This window comes from Sabethes cyaneus, chromosome 1 (genome assembly GCF_943734655.1).
Source record: "Sabethes cyaneus chromosome 1, idSabCyanKW18_F2, whole genome shotgun sequence".
Taxonomy (NCBI): Eukaryota; Metazoa; Arthropoda; class Insecta; order Diptera; family Culicidae; genus Sabethes; species Sabethes cyaneus.
Window position 1 is genome coordinate 3,956,735 of NC_071353.1, and position 24,673 is coordinate 3,981,407.

At 40.6% G+C, this 24,673-nt stretch overlaps 1 protein-coding gene across 3 annotated transcripts in view; it reads right to left on the bottom strand.

Moving 5' to 3' along the window:
• The window catches only part of LOC128732706 (mushroom body large-type Kenyon cell-specific protein 1), a 322,866-nt gene that overhangs the window by 49,780 nt on the left and 248,413 nt on the right, over positions 1-24,673 (bottom strand). For 2 of the 3 annotated variants that reach the window (XM_053826021.1, XM_053826024.1), the window contains 3 exons: positions 18,844-19,265; positions 18,544-18,766; positions 18,263-18,473 (listed from right to left, as the gene is read on the bottom strand). In XM_053826021.1, the coding sequence (XP_053681996.1) occupies positions 18,263-18,473; positions 18,544-18,766; positions 18,844-19,265 (856 nt within the window). The remainder of the gene's footprint in view (positions 1-18,262; positions 18,474-18,543; positions 18,767-18,843; positions 19,266-24,673) is intronic. The other variant, XM_053826022.1, reaches the window with a different exon arrangement.

Genomic DNA, 24,673 nt, shown 5'->3' on the forward strand with positions numbered 1-24,673 from the left:
GACCATCATCTTCTTATATCGCTGAAATACGTTTATTAATTTTCTACTCGCGGCAATTCCCGCGATTAGGACCTTCCGTTTTATCAGAGAGCACCATCCTTTTGTCTTTCAGCTACTTGTATTTCTATTTTCGATAAGGTTGAAAATCTTACACGTGAGCGTGAGAAGCATAGCAGCCAACGCTTACCCCACTAACGCAAGTCAACGACAAACAACTGCTGGTATTGTGTGCATTCATCCTGTTGTGTAGGTGCTCGCGAGTGTACAACCTCGTAGCATCTTTCTGCACAGCCCGCCCATGAAGTCAAAGCTCGTGAGATGTCAACAGGTCATGAGCGCGAGCGGCATACTAGGATGTATGGATGCAGATTTTGCTTTACTTCTTTTCTTCTTCATCTTACGTCCCTGTTTACACATGTAGGTAAGAGTGCGGGCCTTTACGAGCGATGATAGGTATCAATTGCTGGTTTGCAATGACGAGCGAGAGCGACGACCGTAACCGGTAACCAGCGTGCAAAGAATTATCGCAGTGCGTGGGAAAATCAAAAAAGAAATCCGAAATCGCGCGTGGGAAACAATTGGACTACACGAATGTGGGCTTCCCAACACTACCTTTCAGTTTTGGAAGTTCTCGTAATGGAAATTTCCAAATTTAATACCGGCCTCCAGTGGTCAGAAGAAACAAAAGATAATGTAAACCAAGCTTGTGTTTTTGTCTTGACCTTCAATGAGCTCAAGCATACAGTTAAATTTTTTTATTAAGCTAATTTTTTTTACAACTAACGTATAACGGGAACGGAATCTCGAATCTCGGTTAGGCGGTGCTAGCTAGATAGAGTCAGTAGGATTATTACATTGGCCCCGTAATTTTCCTGTACTCTAACAGCCTGCTGCGAAGTCTGTCGATAAAGAAGGGTAATGTCTAATGACGGTTTAAGCCCACGGCTTTATAACGGGAACGGTAATCACACATAATTGATAGAGTTCCAAACTGAACGGGAGCAAGGCAATTAGGTAAGGGAGGGTCAATGAAGCAACGCTTAAGAAGTTGTGTACCGTTGCTTTTCGTCCAAGCTGCAGAATCAAAAAAAAAAAGAAAACAGAAATGACAAAATGATATGAAAAGGCGTCGAAAAGATACTAATAAAACGTGAAATAACGACAAATGAACGTATAAAAGGCAGCAAATAGATAACAAAAAGACGATAAAGAGGCAACCGAAAAACGACAGCGAAAAGATGACGGAAAGTTGACGAAAAAGTGATGATAAGTAGAAGAAAACCCGATGAAAACAAGACAAAAGACGGTAAAAATACGACGAAAAAAGCAGAAAAACGCAAAAGAAACGACACAAAAATAATATTAACACATCATGATCAATATGAGTTCAATTCATTTAAGTTATTATAATAGCACTGGAAGCACTGATTACATGCATCATTCAATATTTATTTATCCAGGCAGTTTTAGCCGGTTTTGGTTTCCTCTTAATGAAGTTCGATTGTCAATATATTACTAAATATCTATTGAAAATTTGATTTGAAATATATGGAGCAGTTTTTACGTTATTGACATTTGAAAAAAGCATTAAGAAATCCCTATAACTTAGGAAGCAGCTAGCGACTTGATTCCTTTAAAGAAAATATGCGTTTTTGATAGATCTCAAAGTGCTTCCAAGGCGTGATCTGTGATGAATAACGACGAAAAGAGATATTAAGAAAAAACGAATTTCAAGGTCCAATCTGACCAAAAAACTTCAAATTAGGCCATTACAAATAATTTCAAAAGTTTTTGTCAACCTTCCGCCCTTTTGGAAATCGGTTAGAAAAAACGGGGGGCATAAAAAATAATTTATAGGATATGAGTTAATTTCTTTTTTTTCATAAAATCAATTGTCTGTGGGTTTTACAGCCTGAAAAACTCGAAAATTGAGTGTACGAGTTGAGTTAATGCCTCTAGCGCGAAACAGAAATGAAAATTCAAACAACGGAATTTCCGAAAATCGGCCGAAAAATTTTTCTTTCGTTTTTGTCTTTTGTCGTTGATTTTCGCATGGAAAATAATAATGTATATATTAAAAGCAAGAATAGATTTGGTTTTCCCGTTTAAACTTTAAGTAAAAATGCCTCAAATCAATAATTTTTTTTGCTCGATTAAAAATCTTTGTTTTTTGGCCCCCCCCCTTCAGTGGCCCAAAACCGGAAGGACAAAAACTTTATAACATATTTGTAATGGCCTTACTCTAACAAATTAACCATAAGAGGCAGGGTTTTGATTTCTTCGACCCTACCCTACATTTTACAGGATGGGATTTTTCTAAGGTCATTTCTTGAAGAAAATTTCACTGCATCTAAATTTTTTTGGTAAGGTTATGTCACTGAATTCTGCACGCGTATTTTGTATATACCAATGAAACTCACAATATTGAGAAAATTTAACTGTCACAGCAAGAAGTTCTGCAATTCTTGTGCACTGATAGTACGAGTTAAATCGTTGTGACCCGACTCGAACGACATTACTCTTATTATAGAGGGGGAAATAATCACCATCAAATAGCGACAAATTTACAGTTATTTCGGTTACCAACCTCATCCCGATGGGTTCTCTCAAGTCAAGGGTTAACGAACTCAGGATCTGCCTGCCTCCCGCTTGGTATCTGTTCTCCCCTCAACCGGGTACAAAAATGCACGACTTTCGCTTGCTTTGGCTATGCTCGCCGCCAAATGCACCGATTATTATGATCAAAATCAGGAGGAAAGCTGTGCCGACATATGGTCCAAATTTGCGTACACATTCGTGCGGTTGCTTTCGATGGAAAAGTGCGGACAACAGGAGCCAAACGACGGAGGGAAAGATTTTTTAATTTGTCGGATATATGTTTTACGATTGATATGAAATTCGTACGTATGTAGCGTATGTAGGCGAGCAAAAAAAACTTACTCAGTGCATTCCGTTCGTCACCATACGCTAAAGGGGAGCACCATTAGAAGTTTCTATAGCACAGCGACAGTGTTGCCAATATGTTTACCAAAAAAATACCGATCGTACAATATATGCCAGGTACGACACACGATTCTGAGCTGGCAACACTAAAGCAGGCAGTCAAAAAAAACAAACTCAACATTTGAAACCACACATGTCAGAGCTCCAACAAAAACAACAACGCTGGCTGCTGCTATGGCTCTGGCTCCTTGTTTCTTTCATTTGGTTTTTGTTTTACTTCTACTCTTTCTCGCAACGAAAATCACACACAGCCTTTCGCACACACGTTCACGCTTTTGCGAACCCGAAACGCGGCAGGGTTTTTAATTATGCACATCCAGTCGGAACGCATCCGACGGACGAAAAACCACAGAGCCGAAACCGAACAAAAAATCCTGGTACTGTTTTGGGGGAAAGTGAAAAGTGTGTTTTTTTCGTCTTTGTTCTGTGTATGCGTGCGTGCGTGCGTGTTTCATTACGTACGATGCTGCTTTCCTCGGCCTGCTTATGTTCTCGATTATCACCGCCAACAACAAACTGACGAGTGACGATTTACGACGAGCGCAGTTTTCCTGCTCATCGAGGATGCAGCCCGGTCCTGATGGGGTCCAGCTGTGAAATATCGGGAATCAAAAGGGCTTTGCGAAAATCTTTTCAGTTTTTTGCTTTTGCACCGAAGGGAAAGTGATTTAACAGTGATTGCCTTTCATTTCTTCGCACGCACTATCCTCCGTGAAGAGAAGAAGGAGGAGGGGGACGAATCGAATTTCAGGCCTCACTTATGGTCTGACAAATGATGCAGATTTTGTTTTTTTTTGTTGGTTGTTTTTTCCTGGCACTCTGGCAGTGATTGAATTTGATGCAAATTCGCGCTGGACTGGATTAACTGAGCCTCGGGTTGGTGTGGACAAAAAGTAATTGCCTGGCAGTAGCAGTATGTGAGTGTGACGGGAGATGATTCAGGTTTGTGGGTAACAATTTCAATTTATTTGTAGCTATTCAATATTTGCGAAACAATTCAGGTGATGATTTTTTTCCATCCGCCCGGTGATTCTATTCAATCATTTCGGCGGAACAATGTCTCTCTCCTCGTGGTCTCCGGTCCCCACACCGGATCGACTTTTGCTTGGTGCGTAACTGATTGCAGGTTAGGTAGCCAGCGAGCTCGTATTCATGCGCCCAAATCGAATATTAGTTCAGTTGGTAAAGCACAGTTTTTTTCCATCACAAGTTATTTAATTTTTGTGCCGTTGTTGCGTTAAAAAAAATGGTGGAAATATTCGATGAATTGGTCGGTGTTCGAAACTATTGGATTTTTTTTTGTTTTTGCGCTTATCCTATTGTTCTGTTCAACTTTTCGCTGCCATCGGACGGTGTTTGTTTTAGAAAAATTGAATTGTACGAGTGGAGAGCAGGTTAGGATGGGAAACTTTGGAGGGGATTGATTTGTTTCTCTCTTGGTCAATAGACAACTGGTATAAAATCTATAGTGAAGAGTTTTTTGTATGAAAATTAATTTTTTATAGTGAATTGTAAAACTGTTGAAATATTCATCAATGCTTGGTGCTCCACGTTGAGCAGCAGGCTATTCAAATTTGAGTATACATTTGTCAATCCTTTTGTAGACAGTGTTTATTTTTCCAAGTATGAATTATCCGTTTCGAGTTAAAATAAAACACCATGCGTCTTCATTTTTTTGAAAACTTGTACCCCAGAAACAGTGCACAGTGAAAATAATTGGTCACTCCTAATCCCATTCATTTGATTCATTGAGTAATTTCACTGATTCGGCTCAATCCCTGAGTGCAGCCATTGATATGTGCAATCAGTCTAAGCTAAGCTAAGCTTTCCTAGGTCTACCGACTCTTGTTGGCTTTCGATCGACTTACCGGGTTGGTACCGAATAGTCGAATTCCAACAACTGTCACAGAGGATCGAAATGGCTGAAAGCCTATTTGGCCGAAATACCAAAGCTCGAAACACGAAAGGCTCAATCTACTTAGCAAAATCTCACCGAAAACTATTTTCTCGAATAATATTAATGTTTTTGAGTGTAATTATAGGCTGATTAAGCCATCATCAATATATTTAAAAAATATTTTCTTGCGTTTAAGAAAAATATCACATAATAAAGGAATTTCGTAAAATTCTGACACCTTAGTCTCAGAAAAACAAGGCACGTTCATTACATAGTGCGAAGCCTATTTATCGTATCAGTAGCAACCGTTTCCTTTATGATGAAGGGCGAAACGGCCGCAGGCCGCCAGTGTTGTTGAGGCGCTTTTGGCTCGTAAAATTAAGGAAAAATGAAGCTTAAATAAGCGATAACTTTGTAAGGAAAGGTCCTAGAGACTTGCAATCTTCTTCAAAAACGTGTGTTTTGAGTCCTTCAATAATCGCCCAGAACCATATATTCTTGTAAAATGCAGCCAACATAAGCTAAGTATGGAAAACGAATTTTTAAAGAATTTCCCAGGAAAATGCTCTATAGCTCTGCATTCGATAGAGATAGAAATGTCATTTCTTTAGCAAAGTTGTTTGCCTCTATATTTTCCATAACTTTGCCGAGGAAACCATGTGTCCATCTACTAACACAAAAAATGGACGTGTATCGAGCCTTTAGCGAACGCGAAACACATAAAACGTATGTTTGCCGTACTCTCATTTGGGCGGTTGGGGACAAGCGGAACCCATACAAGTTCATAGTACTCGACTTAAGCTTTAAGATGAAGCACTGATTTCATAAATCCGCTTGCCCCATTTTACCACATGGGTTCGTGAAGCTATGGAAATTTAAAGCTTGAATATGCGCTAACTCAGCAAGTAAAGATCCAAGAGATGTGCAGTCTTCTGCAAAAACGTGTGTTTTGAGAGCTTCAATAATAGCCTAGAACATTGTATTCTTGTAAAATGCAACTAACAAAAGCTAAATATGAAAAACCAATTTTGAAAGAAGTCATAAAGAATATGCGCTATAGTTCAGCGTTCGATAAAGATAGAAATTTCATTTCTTCAGCGAAGATGCTTGTTTTTACAATATTTACAAATTTGCCGAAGAAACTATGTCTATATTTTCTAACACAAAAAAGTTATTTTAAATTATTTTAAATTATAAATATTCATTATAGTAAACGATGACTAACTTTTGATAGTTTTAGATTCAGGTTGATATTCATACGAACAAAAGTGCTGAAGACCATAAATGCTAAAATGAAAACAAGATACTAGGAAAAAAGTTCCACTTTTCGCCCTTTTGGACCACTGTGCATTCGTGTTTCGGCCATTTGTGATTCGACCATTTGTGAGTAATCCCACTCATACTTGCAAGCTAACGGCCTTCCGCAAATTATGTCAATCGTCCATTACGTCTTCCTTGTCTTGGACACTCCCAAGTAACAATTTGGGTTTTATTGCACTTTTATGATGGCATTTAGGACCAAAATTGGTCTTGAAGGCCAGCATAAGAGTACAATAAAACTCACATTGTTGCTTGGGCTTCGCTTCTATTGACATCGATAACCATATGATTCTGGCAGCTACCACCAAACTGAAGCATTCGTGTTCTCCGGGTCCGGACGGGATTCCGGCTACACTGATTAAAAAGTGCTTCCCTAGCTTGCTCCAACTTCTCACTGATTCATTTCGCCTGTCTCTTTCCATCGAAAGATTTACAGTACGTTTGAGTCTTGTGAACAGAACTTTTCAAAATAAAAATGTTTATTTTTCGCGATGAAGGTATATATATTTCCAAAACAATTCGACCGACTTGAAAAGCCAAGTCTTAGGTATAACCGTCATTGGAAGTTATTGGAAAGCAAGGTTGCGCATCCATTAGCAGTCCTTCGAAGCAGCAAAAAATAGACAGCGAAAACATTGAACACTGATGGGTCTCTATTGTGTTCCTCCACCGGAACAGCATCAAGTGGTAGCAAGGATCCAGCCTTTTACAACTTCCGAAAGTTCCGAACTAAAAAGAAAATGCGAAAATACCTGCTTGAATTATTGATCACAGGGCCTTGGAGCCAGCCAAAAATTTTCAACCAGGCTACAGCATAAAACAACCCTAAGAAATAGTTGAAATATTGTCGAGCAAAACATCAAACGGAATTTCGAGCAACTGAAGAAACGATCTTTAAACAGATGAAACGGGAGATTTACCAGCAGCAAAATGCTTTAGTGTCAATGGGATAAGGTTCCGAGGAGCCGATCGACTACTGCAGTTGACAATCGTTCACGAATGTCAACACAAAGTGAAATTTTATACCTCGTGAAGCTCCACACGTGGGCGGCGCTTGGGAACACTTGGTACAACCTGTGAAAACGGCTATAACCAAAGCATAATTGCAGATAACACCGAGGAGTTACAAAGATTGAAAATATGGTTAAAAAATGTTTACAGATGTATTTTCGCTAAACCATTTCCTGTTGCTGAGCAGAAAACGAGACCAAAAAACTCAACCAAATACAGTAAGGAGGGGCAAAAGTGCGATGGGGGTAAAAAGTGCGATTCAATGATTTACCAGTGGACATTCCGAGTAAATTGACTACATTGGCATGGATGGGTGACTACTTTGACAGCTTAAATCTACCGTAAATATTTGTTATTTTCGAAGCATGGTTGCTGCGTTATGTGTAAATATTATTTTAGAGAGGTTTTGATGTAATACAGTAATGATCCGATTTTGTCAGCCCCATTTTGAATTTTGCGCTGATAAAATGGGGAAACTGACAAAATCGGGAATTTTTTTTCAAAATTCAAGACTCAAGACCTTGCAATATCGAAGACTTCTACTAAAAATTAAATTTTAACCCTCAATTGTTCAACCGAAAGCTCAATGAACCGGGCACAGCACACTGGTCCAGAATCGCATTAGCTTTGAGCGGGAAAACTTGGTTCCAGGTTTAGAGAACCTTTGGAAGAGTTTCTTATAATTAAAAGTTCTATCGTGCATTGGAATTCAAATTTTGATTAATCCCCCTAAAAGTGCAATAAAAAATGTCTTTTTCTTCTGTTTCAATATAACACATTGATGTGTTTTGCAAAGTTTTTCAGCATTTTATTACAAGAATTTTTGCTGAAAACAGTAACTTTCTATCTCTTCAGTATCCTTTGTCCATAAATGAAAAATCGTTAAAATCAGGTTTTCTATTTTAGCTGTATTTGTAGTTGTAGTATGACTTTTTCAAGTTTTACAAAGTTGTACAAATAGTAAAAATACACAACATTGCTGAATATAGTCTACCTCTATCGTTGCTTGTTTAGGAACTATAGAACTTTTACTATAAAAATACCCTAATTTTGACCCTGAATTACTCGCAAGAAGGCATCATTTTATTCAAAAACTCTCCCCAGAGAATCAGAATAGTTTCAAGCAGGCTGAAAAGTTTTATAAATCATATTTATAAGCACAAAACTTACTGACAAAATCGGGATAAAAAGTTATAAAATCGGGGGTAGGCAAAATCGGGAACATTACTATACTGATTCTAACGTTGGTTTCACTAATTTAACTTAACCAAACCCCCCCATCAGGGATCATCGCATCATTCCGAACGATGAACGATGGACGAATAAAGAAAATCGACGCTGATGACATTGAGAAGGCGAGTCCGTTGTGTCCGTTTGTCCTGTCTTGTGGCGCGATGTAAACATTGTCAACCGCGCCAAGGCACCAACAAAAAAAAAATGGTCGAACTGCACCTACTTTAGTTTAGTTTAGTACTGCCGTCGGTAGCCGCCTGTGGGTGATGATGATGGCTAGAAGGCAAAAAACATTCTCGGGATCAAACATTCACACATACACACACACACTTACAGACGAACGAAAGAAGCCAACCGGAGAATAACAACTAAATAAATAAAAAAAAACCCGAGAAGGAAAAGTAGTTTCTAGTTTCAGTGCTAGGTCAAACTTTTAGCGGGCAATGGGCCGCGGGGGGTGCCTTTTGCGGTAGCAAGATCTATTCTGCTGCTGTGTTTTTTTTTCTTGTTCTCTTCTAATGTGGTTTATTCGACAGCTTTGTTGTGCTCAATGTAGCAAGTACCGAAGCAAGTGCGCACGGTTTATTTGGCATTGAAATTGCGCGAAATATGTAACGTGCATTGGCTGGTTGGCTGCCTCTGGATGGAGGGCCCTTCGATGCTCGAACAAGTGTTGAATATTTGCACCGGCAGTTGATTGGTTCGATCCGCGAGAAACCGGACGACGGGCAGAGTGGATGGGTGGGGACGTGAGGGGTGGCAGCGGTGGTGGTGTTTGGACAGGATAGATATTTTACGCTCACTGGCTACTTGCCTCGTGAAGGCCTACCCGGCCGCGGGCTGGCTGGTGTGAAGGGGGCCAGCGGGTGGAAGAACTGTGTGGTTGTTGGATTTTTCCGTGCTCTTGCAAACGTTACTCAATAGTGCATTCTTGACAGTTCTACATGCCTCATGGCTGTTTGGTTTTCCGCGAGCCACGGTTAGAACGCGGCTGGCTAAAGATAGGGCAACCGCGAAGGTTTCACAGTTCTGCTCGCTGCGCACGTTTTCTGTTTGCTTCCACTCTAGCAATTGCTGGCTACTGGAAGATTGGCATTTTGGCTGCTACCGTTGAGATTCGGACAAACAGCACGTTCCGTACCGCCCGCTTGCAGTGCATCTTTTTATCGAGTTTATCGAGGTGTTTAACCACTCTGCGACGAGTCTTCCGTAACTCGATGCTACATTAATATTTAACATTTAGGAAAACAAAAACAACTAGAAACGTCAAACAAAGCATCACTCTGCGACTTCAACGTTACCGTTACCACACGAGCCACTCGAATATCCCCCGACCTTTAGCCCAAACCCCAAACTCATCCAACGACTACTTCATTCGATTCCATCTTCAAGAATCGATTGCTTACGATAAGTGCAAAATGCATTCGAACAAAATCCAACAAAATGTTACATAGCGCGTGTTTGGGTGCGACAAAAGTCACTCTTTTTTTGAAGGCTCGACCCCGACGACGAGTCTGCAGCACCGGCTCAGGCCGCGTTTCCATCATCCTACTCTACAACTGACCTTTCGAAGCAATGCTCAAAGCAAACAAATTCGTTCGTCATGGCCCTTCTCGTAGTAGCTAGAGATAGTACCAGTATGAGGGTGTCCGACCCCGTCTCAGAAGCTAGTAATTTTAATCGAAATATTATCTTACAACAGAACAACGTCTTTCGGTGGGAAGGTAACTTCTCATACACAAGACATCGGAAAGCCCCTCCCCGAGCGCCAATCAACAGCGATAATAAATTATAAATTCACCTTTAAAATATTAATCCAATCGATTGAGTTTCGCTGTTTCGACGAGTTATAGCCAGCCGAACAGCGGGACCCCGGGGGGAATGTCAATTGACCTCGGGGAGATTCGCAAACCGTGCAGACTAGCGAGAGAAGTAAACAATTTATCAAGATTATTTGACAAAAACGGCACCTCTTTGCCATCCACCGTCCCTAAATCGTCTTAAGAATTGAGGACTAGCCTAGGTCTCGACCAGCAGTGCCGATTCGGCTTTAATTATAAAGCATCGGCGTCATCACTTTTTGTGTTATCCATACTGGCGCTGGCTGGCTGGCTGGCAGGCTGGTCTCCGTGGATATCTTCTCTCCGAAGGAAGGCACTCCTTCACGATTTGTGTGTGGGTATGTACGTGCACTGCAGTGTCAAAGGAGAACCCAACCCTAACCTGATACGGCGGCCAGTGCCAGTGTGTGGCAGCTGCGGGAAGATAGAAAGCGGTTGGTGGTGACTTCGACTTAAAGTTAGCTCCACCGTGCGGGCAGGCATCCTCACCGGCACGAGGCTAGGAGTAGAGCAACCGGTCGGTGTGCTCATGTCCATTATAATTATTGCATACGCGTTCCCGCGCCGTACCAACCCTTCACGATCGGAGTCCGGATCGTAGAGGACTTCGGTGTCGTTGCGGATTGCCCGAACGACGGGCGCACGGGAGATGAGTAGAGTACCGGAATAGTGCTGCTGTCGGCGTTGTTGCTGGGATAGATGATATTGGAGCACGGCTGTAAGAGGAGTTTTTTGATGATGTCATCCAAGATTACGACGCACGACGAAAGTGCTGATTCCGGAGCGGACGGTTTTATTCGGGTCATGTTTTCGGATGCCGCGCGGCTGCTGGCTGACTGGAAGGGCCGACCGAAACGGTTGTGCCCATGTCAGCATGATCTTGTGGGGTCGAGCATGTGTTCTCGTTAAAAAAAAAGCCTCAAACTGGACATAAATATTTAGAAAATGTACTATAAACAAAATAAGCTAAAAAAATCAAATCTGGAAATATTAGCAATTATCTAGGAAAGGATTAAAATCGAAACGAGGGGCACGATTTTTACCAAGAGTAGCCAACTTCTAGGCTGTGCCGATGACTTCGATATCATTGCCAGGAACTTTGCGCCGGCGGAGGCAATTTACGCCAGACTGAAAGCGGAGTCTAGGAGAATTGGGCTAAAAATAAATGCGTCGAAGACCAAATACATGAAAGGATTAGGCTCAAAGGAAACAAACGCGCGTCTCCCTCGAACGGTAACCGTTGACGGCGACGAACTAGAAGTGGTAGAGGAGTTCGTGTATTTGGGATCGCTGGTGACCGCGGACAACAACACTAGTAAGGAGATCCAGCTGCGCATCCAAGCGGGAAATCGGGCCTACTTTGCCCTTCGTAAAACGCTATGATCAGGAAGCATACGCCGCCGCACGAAGCTAACAATGTACAAAACCATTATTAGACCGGTAGTTCTTTATGGACTTGAAGCCGTGACGCTGCTTACGGAGGACATACGCGCCCTTGCCGTGTTTGAGCGGAAAGTGCTGCGGACGATATTTGGCGGAGTACAAACTGAAAGCGGAGAGTGGCGGAGGCGTATGAATCACGAGCTACAGGCACTGCTTGGGGAGACTCCCATCGTACATCTAGCGAAAGTTATCAGGCTATGGTGGGCCGGACACGTCGTAAGGATGCCGGACGACAGTGCGACGAAAATAGTCCTCTTCAACAACCCCACCGGCACCAGGAACAGGGGGGCCCAACGTGAACGATGGCTCGACCAGGTCGAAAGCGATTTGCGCCTTCTGAGACGACTAGGAAATTGGCGACGAGTGGCCCAAGACCGAGTTGATTGGAGACGAGTGCTTGAAACAGCACGAGCCACCCCGGCTCTATGCTGCTGAAGAAGAAGAAGAAGATTAAAATCTTCTCTATCCCGTAATGAATCCTAGGGGTTCTGAGTATGGTATTTGCCTAGCTTGTAAAAGAAAATCTTGTACAATTTATTTATTAAGGGATAATCAATCAATGTAACAAAAGTGTTCGGGAAAAATCGAAAACCGGAAGCCGCAAAGATGACAATAAATGAGAGTGGCCTGCACTTTCAGGTGAAACCTTAACATCTCTGCTGGACATGTCGCAAACAGTGATGCCTGATCTACGGATCCAGAAATTTTCTATGGACTTACGGATAAAGTGCTCGGATTTTCATAAACTTTACGGAAAAAGATGAAAATATCTTAAAAGATAAAATATCAAAGACAAAATAACGAGTACGTTACAGGCAGTAAATAATATCTCGAAAGCAATACTGTAATGTAGAGTGACTGTATACAGAGTGGCGACATGTCATCCCAAAAGTATGCAAAGCGTATTTTCTTTCTCTTTCCTGCATACGCGTCGGATTGGTCATCTGTTCGATAGGAATGACACTGACAGATAATTATCATTCCAATTTTGACATTGTCGCCACTCTATATATAGTCACTCTACTGTAATGTTTCGATTTTGTCAGGTCCCGATTTTGTCTACCCCTGATTTTGTCAGCCTATGAATTTTGTTTAACTTTTGTGCTTTTAAACATGATTTATAAAACTTTTCAGCCTGCTTGAAACTATTCTAATTCTCTACGGAGAGTTTTTGAATAAAATGATGCCTTCTTGCGAGTAATTCGGGGTCAAAAATAGGGTTTTTTGTAGTAAAAGTTCTATACTTCCTAAACAAGCAAAGATAGAGGTATACTATATTCACAAGACATATTCAAAGACAAATCAATAAAGATTCAGGAATGTTGTGTATTTTTACTATTTGTACAACTTTGTAAAACAGGAAAAAGTCATACCACAACTACAAAAACAGCTAAAATAAAAAAACTGATTTTAACGATTTTGCATTGATGAGAAATAGAATTTTTCTATCTTCGCTGAAGAGATAGAAGGTTACTGTCTTCAGCAAAATTTCTTGTAATAATATGTAGTAAAACTTTGTAGAACACATCAATGTGTTACATTGCAATTAAAGAAAAATAAATAAATTTAAATTTTAAAAATAAATATTCTGCACTTTTAGGATGAATAATCAAAATTTAAATTCCGCTGGACGACAGAACTTTTAATTTTAAGAAACTCTTCCAAAGATTCCATAAACCTAAAACCAAGTTTTTCCGCTCAAAGCTAATGCACACCAAAAAAGCTTCTGGACCAGTATGCTGTGCTCGGTTCATTGAGCTTTCGGTTGACCAATTAAGGGTTAAAATTGAATTTGTATTAGAAGTCTTCGATATTGCAAGGTCTTAAGTCTTGAATATTTGAAAACAATTTCAAAAAAAAAATTCAAATTCATTCCGTCCGTTTAGTGGTAGAATACAAACAATATGCATAATACAACCAATGTGCTTTGGGCAAAAACAAGAGAAAAAACGGACGCAATTAAGATACGGCCTGCAGGCTTATAAAATATAGTTGATCTTATGTGAAATTTTCCGGAGAATCGCATGGTGCCCACCCCTTTCCTGTTTGTCATCGGAAAGTGCCCCATTTTGCACATTTTCCCCAATTTTTAACATTTTTCATCCTTATTGCGTCCGTTTTTTCTCTCGTTTTTGCCCATAGTGCAACGGTTGGCGAAATCATACTTCCAATTGTACAGCAGAACAAATGCGTTCTGATATTTTTTTACATGTTCGCTGCAATCAAGTTTCCTTTACCGTTTGGAGCAGTGAATAACTGCAAAACAGTCCATTGACTGGCCGTCACCGCACTAACGAAAGGCAACCGCTCTATCGTATCAATACTACAAAAAACAACCGCTACATACAAGAATCCAAGAAGTCGGTCGGACGTCGTCCGACGCAAACGAACAAGATAAAGATAGAAATGAAAAAAAGTTTCACGTTATGCTTCGGTCAGTTTGCAGCTTATACTCTCCAATATGAACGCGAAGCATGAGAACGAATGTTGGCTTCTTTTGAGAGGTCACATGGATTGCAAGCTTCAGTCTTCGCAAGCGGCAGATTGACTGCATTCAAAAACAATCAAATCTGGCTTGATTTTTGAACTGCAAGTGAGAGATTCTCTTTGTGTTTCCTCTCTTACGCTTATGAGCTAGCGCGGCTTTTATGTAGCCGCGATAGGTGTAAGAAAGCAGACATGAAGATAATCTCTCATTTGCAGTTAGGACCTATTCAAAAATCAGGCGATAAATGATCGTGTTTGAAGCGCAAGTTGAATGCAGAAAGCGTACGCATTCACGCAGTCACAGTCAACTTGTGATCCATTTTTAAGCCCTGCTCTGGATCTTACAAGTTCATCAACCTATTCATTTCCGGGTATACTAGAATGGCTAGGAACCCCATCCAGATGAACGTAGATCTGGTCATCAAACTAAACTAAACTAGCTAAACTAGAGGACGCAAACTTGAGCGCCTGTTCTTCAGGAGTGAATCGACACGAGCTGGCTTGCTCGCGGGGAGGCTCGTGGTACTATTCAAGGACTTCGGTATCCAGATTGCGGAGAAAGGGAGATCCATGCAATAGACCATATCTCAGTAACTTCGTTGAACTACCAGATATACCAAAATGGCGCTAAAAGGGTGTAACGTGGTATCGGTTTTTTGGTGTTGGGAAAACAAAAGTATGGAGCTATCCGTAGGAGGCCTGTAGAGGTTGTTCTTCAACCTCTGTCTAATCAACGTTTACGCACCGACAAACGATTAATCCGATGACTTTAAGGATGAGTTCGACCACAAGGTCGAGGGGACCTATAAAGGGTGCGGAAACACATCTGGAGGTACGTCCTGATGAACGCTCAATACTTTACGAATGTTATCGGTGTACGGTCTTTTCGGGATCCAAATATCGACTCTGACTGTGACCACTAGCTTTCCGTATGTAAGATTAGTGCAAGGTTTTCGAATGCGACGGAGGCACGCACTGAGAATATGCTGCGTTTCTCCATCCAGCAGTTGAGGGCAGATTGCGGAAGCGGAACACACCAGCAAGCTTGATCGACGAACCGAAGAGCAACAGGAAAAAAGGGAAGAAGTTATAATTGGACTGGAATGGGACATCCATGGTCAACAACTACGAAACAGGTGGTAGGCACGACACCTGGAAGACAGTGTTAGAGCTGGTTAGATACCAAATGCCAGCGAGAGACAGATGACAAACCAGGAGTCGTATACTCACTGCGGTTACACTTTAGAACAAAGAACAGAGTTTCTACAAAACGGTAAGGAGTAGGAACTTGCTTACTGACCAAACAGCAATAACTGCCAAGTGGAAGGTGCACTGTCAGAAAGGTAAATGGAAAGGTAAACACGTAGAATAGCAGGAACAGGATAGGAAGCGTGAGCGATTGTCAAGCTTTGGAGCTACCACCGGAAATGCAATTTGCAGACTCATCTGTTTGTGGACTTTAAGGCGGCATACGATTCAGTGAAACGAAATGAGCTCTGACAGATAATGCTAGAACATAGTTTTCGGATGAAACTAGTTAAGCTGATTCATGCAACGATTGATAGGTCAAAACAATGAGTCAGAATAGCGCGTAAGAGGTCAGTTGCTTTCTTGGTGTTTTGCGTTAAATGGACTAAAGCAAGGGCACGCACTCGCTGACCTGCTATTCAAGATTGCCTGGAAAGGTGCAGTATGAAGAGCGAAACGTGGAAAGAATCGGAACTATCACCACGAGATCTCGCATGCTTCTTGAATATGTGGATGACGTCGATATCGTCATAATGAACCCTACAGCAGTGGAAGAAGTAAATTAGAATTAGTTTGGAACTCACCTTAATGCAATCTTAATGCTAAAATGCAGTACATGATTGTTGGCACGGAACGTGGCAGTGCAAATGGTGTTGGTCCCGATGAGGAACTGAATGATATGAAGTAGTGGAGAAATTGATTCGGGCTTTCTATGGATACATAACCAGTCGAAATTCCATCCCGAAGAGCACTACGGTGGCTCTTCACGGGCATAAATCATGAACTGCTAAAGGAAGCTGACTCACGAGTGTGTTTGGTGTTTTTGAAAGCGAATTGCTGAAGTTCTGAAATTGTTTGTGGGGCTATTTTTTTGCGATAACTTGCAGATGACCTCTAGGTAAACAACATTTTTTTGCGAGACCATAATGCCATATTTTAGTATTTTTTTAATCCCGCAAACAAAAATTTATCAAAGCAAAGTGTGAGTTACAGAAAGAAAGTTATTATCAATCGTTTTTTATATGACAGGAAGCAACTAGAATGACTTTGCTAGTGATTGAGATTTACTAATTGAATATATTTATTGTGTTTAAATAACTGGTTTTTAAAAATTGCAAAATTTCGATGGCGCGTTGATTTAATTCACCTATCATTCCAACATGCACGATAAAATTTAATGCGCATATGGTGCACAACTCCGGGAACTGCTGAAAATTTATTATTTATTCTATCGGATATTTTATTATGGACGCTATAATCCAAATTGATCAGAATTATTACAGTAAATCTTTTACTTTTCTCCTCACGGATATATATTTTCAAAGTTAGCTAACTGATTTAGCTTTTTACCCAAGCAAGCTTTATGCTTTACAGCTTTATACAACAAAGCGACCAGCTTCTTAAAATTATGGCGGTAGCTGTCAAGTAAAGAAAAGCATGAGCGGTTTTATTGCTGCTGCAGAATATCTGATCTTAAAGATCTGATTCTTAAAGAGGTTATAAAAAACTTCTTGGTCGAATGACAGTTTTATAGCTAGCGGTCATCACAAGGTTCTAATGGAGCTCATAGTGCTATTAGCAGTTTTATGAATTTGATCATGAGAATCACTAGAGGAACGTAATAAAACTTAAATTGCGGCAACTTTGGTATCCGTTTCCACGCAGTTCTCAGCTTAACTCGTAGCTGTCAGGATTCGACGACCTATTGAAAATCATGGAAAGAACAAAAGTTTTTGACAAACGATTACCTTATACTACGTAAGTTCGACAATCCTCAATCACAACATTTCAAAGGTAAAAAAGGGGCCCTCACTGAATTGACAGCAGCAGGAGAGCCTATCCGTTACTGCTGTGGGTATACGGTTATGGTGGGGCATTTTTTTTAATTGCACTCATTTCATCGAATCAACGCTGGCCGGTGCTTTTCTCTTGCTTGCCATCATTATAGGGAAGGCCAATTGCTGCGAACGTGCAGTCAAGCAACTGTGCTGGCGGCCAAGGGTCTGCCGGTAGCAATGGAGGCCTGCAGGAAGTGCTTAAATTACTAATTAAAAATTTATACATCGATAACAAGACTTTAGTTTCTTCGGCCTTCTGCCGCTTGTCCGCTTTCCGCCCATGCAAGTGGCAATAGGCTATCAGAATCTTCAAGTTCGATGCGATAAGACTCACTACGCAGTCTGCTGTTTAGCCGGTGGGGGTAGCCAAGAAAGGTAACGTTACAAGAAAAGGACACACAACATGGACTTCTTCGTATTTTTTTCCAGGGGGGTGAAAATCAAAAGAAGAACCAATTAATCAATCGATAAGTTTTGCTCAAAGCGAAATATTTCCGATGAGTTACGGAGCGGTCAGGAGGACTCTTTGTTTGATTTCTTTCATTACCTGTTCAGAGAATGAAAAGCTACTCTTGAAAAGAAAAAAAATGAAACAATGAAAAGTTCTGTTTTCCATTATTTCCCTTTCGAGTGTGCGCTGCACAGTAATCTGGGCCCAAACAACAGTGGGAGGAGTCGAGTTTAACCTATCGAATTTCATTGCTAGTGGTGACGGCGGTGCAAAAAAAATTCAATTATCGACTACTACCCACAACTTGGTGAAAAAGATGACACCCCAGCGCCTGACTTATCTGTGCCCTAGCATCGTCGGTCCGTTGTCGATTGATTATGGCTTCCTGATTTCGATTAAAAGCCCCGGTTCGCATCGCCTGTTCGAGGTTAATTAAACCCGGTTCGGTTCGGATCGTTATCTTAAAGAAAACGGGAAAATTGCCACTTACTTGTAGATCTGCTTCGGATCCATCATGCTCATCATCAGACCGGCGTTCAGGCCGGATGTTCCCGGTTTGGCGCTTAGATCTAGCGGCTGTTCACCGCCAGGTCCCAAAACGGTACCTTCACCCTTTTCTGCCGCGCCGACTCCACCGACGACGGCCGTTTCCGTACTGCCCGATGGGGACAGTTGCTGCTGCAGCTGGGAGTACCATAGAGCTGCCACACGAAAGAAAAACATTCGTTAACCGGCACCTAATTGAGTGGGGAAGGATTGCGAAAAACTTACGACTGTACAGCTGCGCCAGACCCGGTTGAATGCCCTGAAGTGACGCGACGGCCGCAAATTGGGCCGCCATCGATTGCAGCGAGGTCATCGTCGGTGGTACACCGCTGGCGTTCCGCAGCAGTGCTGCCAGCGATTTCGTCGAGGCAGAGCCCGGTCGTCCCACCACGGCACGAAGATCCGGTTCACTGCTGTCGCTCGAATCGCTGTCGCTGTCATTCAGCACCTGTCGGGACGAGATAAGCGAAAACATCGTGAAAAGGAATCACATTTTTGTTTTTGGAAAGGGGAAAAGGCTCCTACCCCGTGACTTAGGTCCAGTTCGGTTTTCGGCAGGACGTTCGGTCCACCGACGCCGAGGCCGGATTCCGGCACCAGTTCGCCGGCTTCGTTCACCGTAAGCAGTTTCCCGTCGACGCAGAAGTAACACTTGTCCTGCGGTTTCCAGTCTACCGGCGTCGGGGGCTGCGATCGCGGAAGTTTCGAACTACCGCCCTCGCCACCGCCTACCGTTGTACTTTCCTCATCGGCTGCTACCGTTGCTGGCGGAACCGGGAGACCGCCGTCGCCTAGGTTACCGCTTGAAATATTATTATTGTTGTTGTTGTTGGTTGCACTGTTGTTGTTGTTGATGATGATTTTACTGCTTAGCAAATTGTTGCAATGTTCCTGCTTAATTAGTTTACTCTGCTCCGGCGGTGCTGGCGAAATGTTTTGATTTTCTGCTGCAATACGGGGAAGAAAACGGGAAGTCAATGGCGGTTGTGGCTAGTTGTTTTTATTTGGTTTAAGGGAAAGTTTCTAACCCGAATACAATGCATACGAATTCTAATACGTTGCGGAAACTTGACAGTTTTTCTATGAATTATCTATAAAATTATCGCAACGTATCAAAATTTATAAGCATCGTGTTTGGGCCTTTATATCCACTTTAACGTGGGACGTAGGGGATTCTAAAAAAATCAAAAATGGTGGTGCCTTAAAAAGCGGTTAACATTTGACTACCCAGCGATTGCCTGATCGGGTTTCAAAAACAGTATCCCTTCGCATGATTACGATGTGCACGATTATGTATAGGTATATTCAGTAATGCCGTAGTACTTCTAGTTGCAGCAATTTATTTATAACCGAAACTAGTCATATAATCAGTTGTGACAACATCTTCGTAACAATAGTGTTAGGGATACCATGGAATGTTCAGTTCAAATATTCAAATGGCGAATTTTTCAACCTCAACCTACCATCAGACATTTACAATATCCCTAAATTTAGAGGAAGCAAACGTATGACATAGCAAACTACAAAATTTTCAATCTTTTGTTCAATGATTTATATTTTTCAGAACATAAAACTTAATTATTTTATTTAATTCAAACCAAATAATGAGAAACGTACCCCAGTGTATCCTTTCTTGGGCAACTATCTATGCAATCTAATCCTATGATGCACACAGCAGCTTTTGTGGAGGCTCCTTAAGCGACTGTTATTCGTAAACTAGTGAGCACCCATAGGTACAGTCCCTCCCCTTAGAATTGATTTTACGGGCCTTTCCATAGATTTTGTATAATGATATTAAATTTGCCATTATTAGGTCGATGCATGTGTTACAACAGTTCCATACATCTACAACAATCCATGAATTCTGCTTGAAGATCAACTTAAATATTTTAAATGATAGAACACAATTCGCCTTGCGTTAAATCTGCGTTCGTGGCTCAAGACGCTCTAACTTGTGGTTTTCTAATTATTATTTAATTGTGATAGATTTAATGCAAGCTCTATTTCGATACACTGTCTGTTAAGTTTTAAATCAAGCTGTAGCCACCACGCATTTTCAGTGACTAATCTCAATAGCTTAGATCTACGTAGTTTCCAGAACTTTGCATAGTCATCATTCAATAAACAATATGTAAATGTACCCAACTGAATGCTATGATCCTATAACCTAGAATTAGAGTACATAAACGAACTAACTTCTCCTTCTGCCGTTCAATAAAGCAAAAAACCGCGGAGGAGAAAAGATATCAATCAGTGGGTATTTATGTCTCCACATCCCGCCCAGTTATCCTCGAAGTACGATGCCGGACTTACGAGCCAGTCGTCGTATGTTCGAATCTCGGCTGAGCGGTGCTGCTAGAGCCAGCAGGATCGTTGCACTAGCCCCGTAATTGTCCTGTATTCTAAACCGGCTACGAAGTCTGTCGATAAAGAAAGATCAAGTCTAAAAGACGTTTATAACCCAATGCTTTACTTTTTACGTCTTCCAAACTCGCTGTTTACCACCCCATAAGGTCATTTTGAGTTACCTTATAGTTGCTCGGCGAAAATGTACATTTGGAAACAATTTATCAAAACAAGTGCTATCCTGTTACCTCACAGAAATCTAAGACTGCTCGTATTACCAACCCTTCACTCATGTTCAAGACATGTTACCAATTCGATCCCTATCAATAGCACATCCGTGCCACAACACAATGCATTCTCTTTTCACTACTCTTCCAATGAATTAGCAAACGTGCGCATACATATACAATCGAACACTATGGCTGTAGCGGACTTTCTCAACACAGATATCAAATTAGTCAGGTTTAATCGTCGTAAAGAATCTTGGACCTGTTGGGACAAGGAAGTTTGTCTGGCATCTTTCCCTAACACAGACATCAAATTGGTCTAGGCTTAACCGTGGTCGAAGGAAATCTTGTTGAGACGAGAGAACTTTGTAACAGCTGGACAGTGTTTCATTATTTTCAATTTTTCAATAATGCAACCTCAAGAATCAATGTTTTTCTTCATTTGGGTCGACGCGTAGAAGCTTTTTCGATCGATTGATACAAAAATATGAAAAATCGACCAGGAAACCGCTACGTTATTAGCGTTCAAAACCTGATTACTTTTCGAGACTGATTTGCCGTAACTTTGCTGTAAGACGTAGTCCTACGTCAATCGCACCGAAAACGTAACGCGGGAGACCCTCTCCTAGCTAAACAGGATCCATACTTTATTTCAAGTTTTTAAGGGAATTATATCTGCAACTACTCAATTTTTTTTGGTACGCGATTAATTCTACACTTCTTACACCTATTTTTTTATGGGAGCCTGAACCACTGCGACCATTAGTTAGATCTATTGTGGTAACACCTTACACTTATTTAGATAGATAAAATATCTCACCCGGAACGGGTTTCAAAAGAACTCGCACCGGACTCAGAACCAACCAGACCCAACTGATTCCTCTGTTGACTACCGTGACCGCTCCTAATTCTGCGCATTTTTCTTTATAGTATTTTTTAACTTTATGCATAACTGATCATTGCGTTATTTTTTTATAAATATCTGTTAAATATTACGCCATGATTCACAAACGGGCCATAATATTTGAGAGCGAAATAATTTAACGTGAAACTGAAAGTATTTTATATGGCAGAAAACATCGTCGTTAGCACCAACGCTAAGATTGTCCTTCTACAAAATTAACAAATTTATGATCGAAATTCTTTGCAATGATCAAATTACCCAGCATAATTAGAAAGAATAATTAGTTTTAGTCATGGTTTAGACAAAAAGAGTGATTGGATGCATTGCTTTCCTTAGAAAAATGCGATACAATAATGCGCAGATTTAGGCACAGATTTTTTATTCATGTTCCAAATTCTGCGCAGTAATGTATCCTACGAAGAAATCGCGAAAGAATACGCAACGTCACCCAAATGGCTGAGGTATAGAGGCATGAAAATTCAAGTAGAATCTTTAACTTGCATTGATTGGAATCATGTGCTGTGTCTCGGGGTCCGAACCTACGAGCGCCAATTCATGAAGCCATGTCTTCTATTTTTTTAAATGTCAGAGCTGTCAGAGAGTGGGGATGTGGTTTCTATATGAAAACACAATTTTTAGTATTAGTCTAATGTGTAATGCTCAGTATGCAGAAAACCAGAATCAATTCGCCCTTCACGTTATCGAGAATAAAATATTTAAAATGAGGCAATCAAAATGATAACAATAATCCTTTGCCACTCGGACAGCATAAGAAGGCCGGATCATGGATTTAATTATGGTAATGGCTAATGCCGGATTTTTTGAACATTTTTTAAACAGCGTGGCAGGAGTATTTATTTTCACTTTTTGGGTGCACAGAATTAGGAGCAAACATGCGCAGAATTACAAACATGGGCAAGAAAGTGCGTAGAATTAGGCACCGTGGATAAGTTTACAAAACGAAAAATATACTCAATGTTGGTCGACTTATAATTCCCATATTTTTTACCAGATATTATAGACCGTAGCACTACACGATGCTGCTATCCACGTTGTTCATTTAAATCTAGAATACTTAGAATAGCGGAAGAATCATAAAAATGTCTTTACTGCGCAGAATATGGTACGTACACGGTACTAACTTTTTCTAAGTGTGACATAACATGGTATATTGCTGCTGTAAAAATGTTCTTTTATGAGAACTGATTCAGGATTCTTAGTGTCCCCATGGATCCGAATGACAGGTATCTTAGATCGTAACTGATTTTTTGCAAAATGTGCTTTGTGACGTAGAACTACGGCTTACTGCAGGGTGTTGATCCAAAGTTTAGATTCAGGTTAGCGTCACAAAAGATTAGTTTTCAATTTTCAACGCCAATAGCTCGGCCAATTTTGAACGAAATTCGATGGTTTTTAAACAGAATTTTCAAAGTAAAATTTATCCATACATTTTCTTTGCGATCGCCTTGCATCCTAGACAGGAACGACAATTTGATCCCGCTTTTTTTCTTGGAGCTTCGATAATCCGTCCCAATCGGTTTTTATTTCTTTATTTCTTCTAAACGTAGACCAATATGACGTCTTGAAGGTAAACTGTACTGGGAAAGTCTCCAACGACCCCCTTTCCTGGAGTGATAAGAATATATTCAAAACTGAAGTAATGGCGATGAAAGTGATATTAGCGCCGTTTAATCGCGTTATGTGATGTAATTCTTTGGCTATTCTAACGCAGTAAATTCTAACTTAAAAAACAACATTCCAAAACCAGGTAAAAAATATAGATTTTATTTGCTCCATCGACCTAGTTAGTTGCGGAAATCCTTAACATAACCGGATCCAAAATTAAGAGCGGCTGAAATGCACAATGTTAAGAAAACTAACAATGTACATTGGGCATTTACCAACTGGCATATTTTTGCATGCATGTTCTATCCAATAGAAATTATTACAAATATCCAGATTTTTTATAACACGCAATGTAAAATTAGTTATTCCCTAACATTTTAGTCAGTTGGCTCCCATCCGCGATCAATAAAAGTGAGCGGAGACCTATTCAAAAGTTTTTTTTTCTTTCATTAAAGAATTCATAGCAGTCAAGTTTCCTACCTTTTTTGTGTGATGAAGAAAAAATGTCAATGTTCCTTACAACAGAAGCCAAAATTTCACTTGAACAGCATTCCGAAAAACCTAAAATCACCATTTGGTATCAAAATTTTCGGCGGCCATCTTGGACTTGGTCGCCATATTGGATTTCATCAAAAAATTATCGTTTTCACCATGAGCGTCCCAACCGATTTTAAGACCACCATTGGAAAGCTGAGAAAAAATGCTATAAGAAACATTCATAAAATTAGGTGTGCAATGGCATTAACTGAATAAAAGGACCAGTTATTTGTAGCAAGATTCGCAATTTTCATATAATTATTGTGTTATTTTCAAAATTTGCTTTAAAACAAGCTAAAAACGACACGGTTTTGTAAAGAGGAGAGATAGGGCTTATAAACGAAGTGAAAAAAAATAGGCGGTCATCTTGGATTTGGCCGCCATGTTGGATTTTATCTTTAAATCGCCGTTTTCGTCATGATTCCCCCAATTGATTTTAGTTTTAAGACCACCATCGGAAAGCTGAGAAAAAATGTTATGAGGAACATCCACCAAATTATATGTGTAGTGACATTAAATATACGAAACAATTAATTATCTGTATCAAGGGTTACAACGCTTATATAATGGAAAATCTTGCTACAGCAAATTAATGCTTTATTAGTTAATGCCATTGCACACCTAACCCGATGAATGTTTTTATAGCATTTTTTCTCAGTTATCCGATGGTGGTCTTAAAACTAAAATCAATTGGGGGAATCATGACGAAAACGGT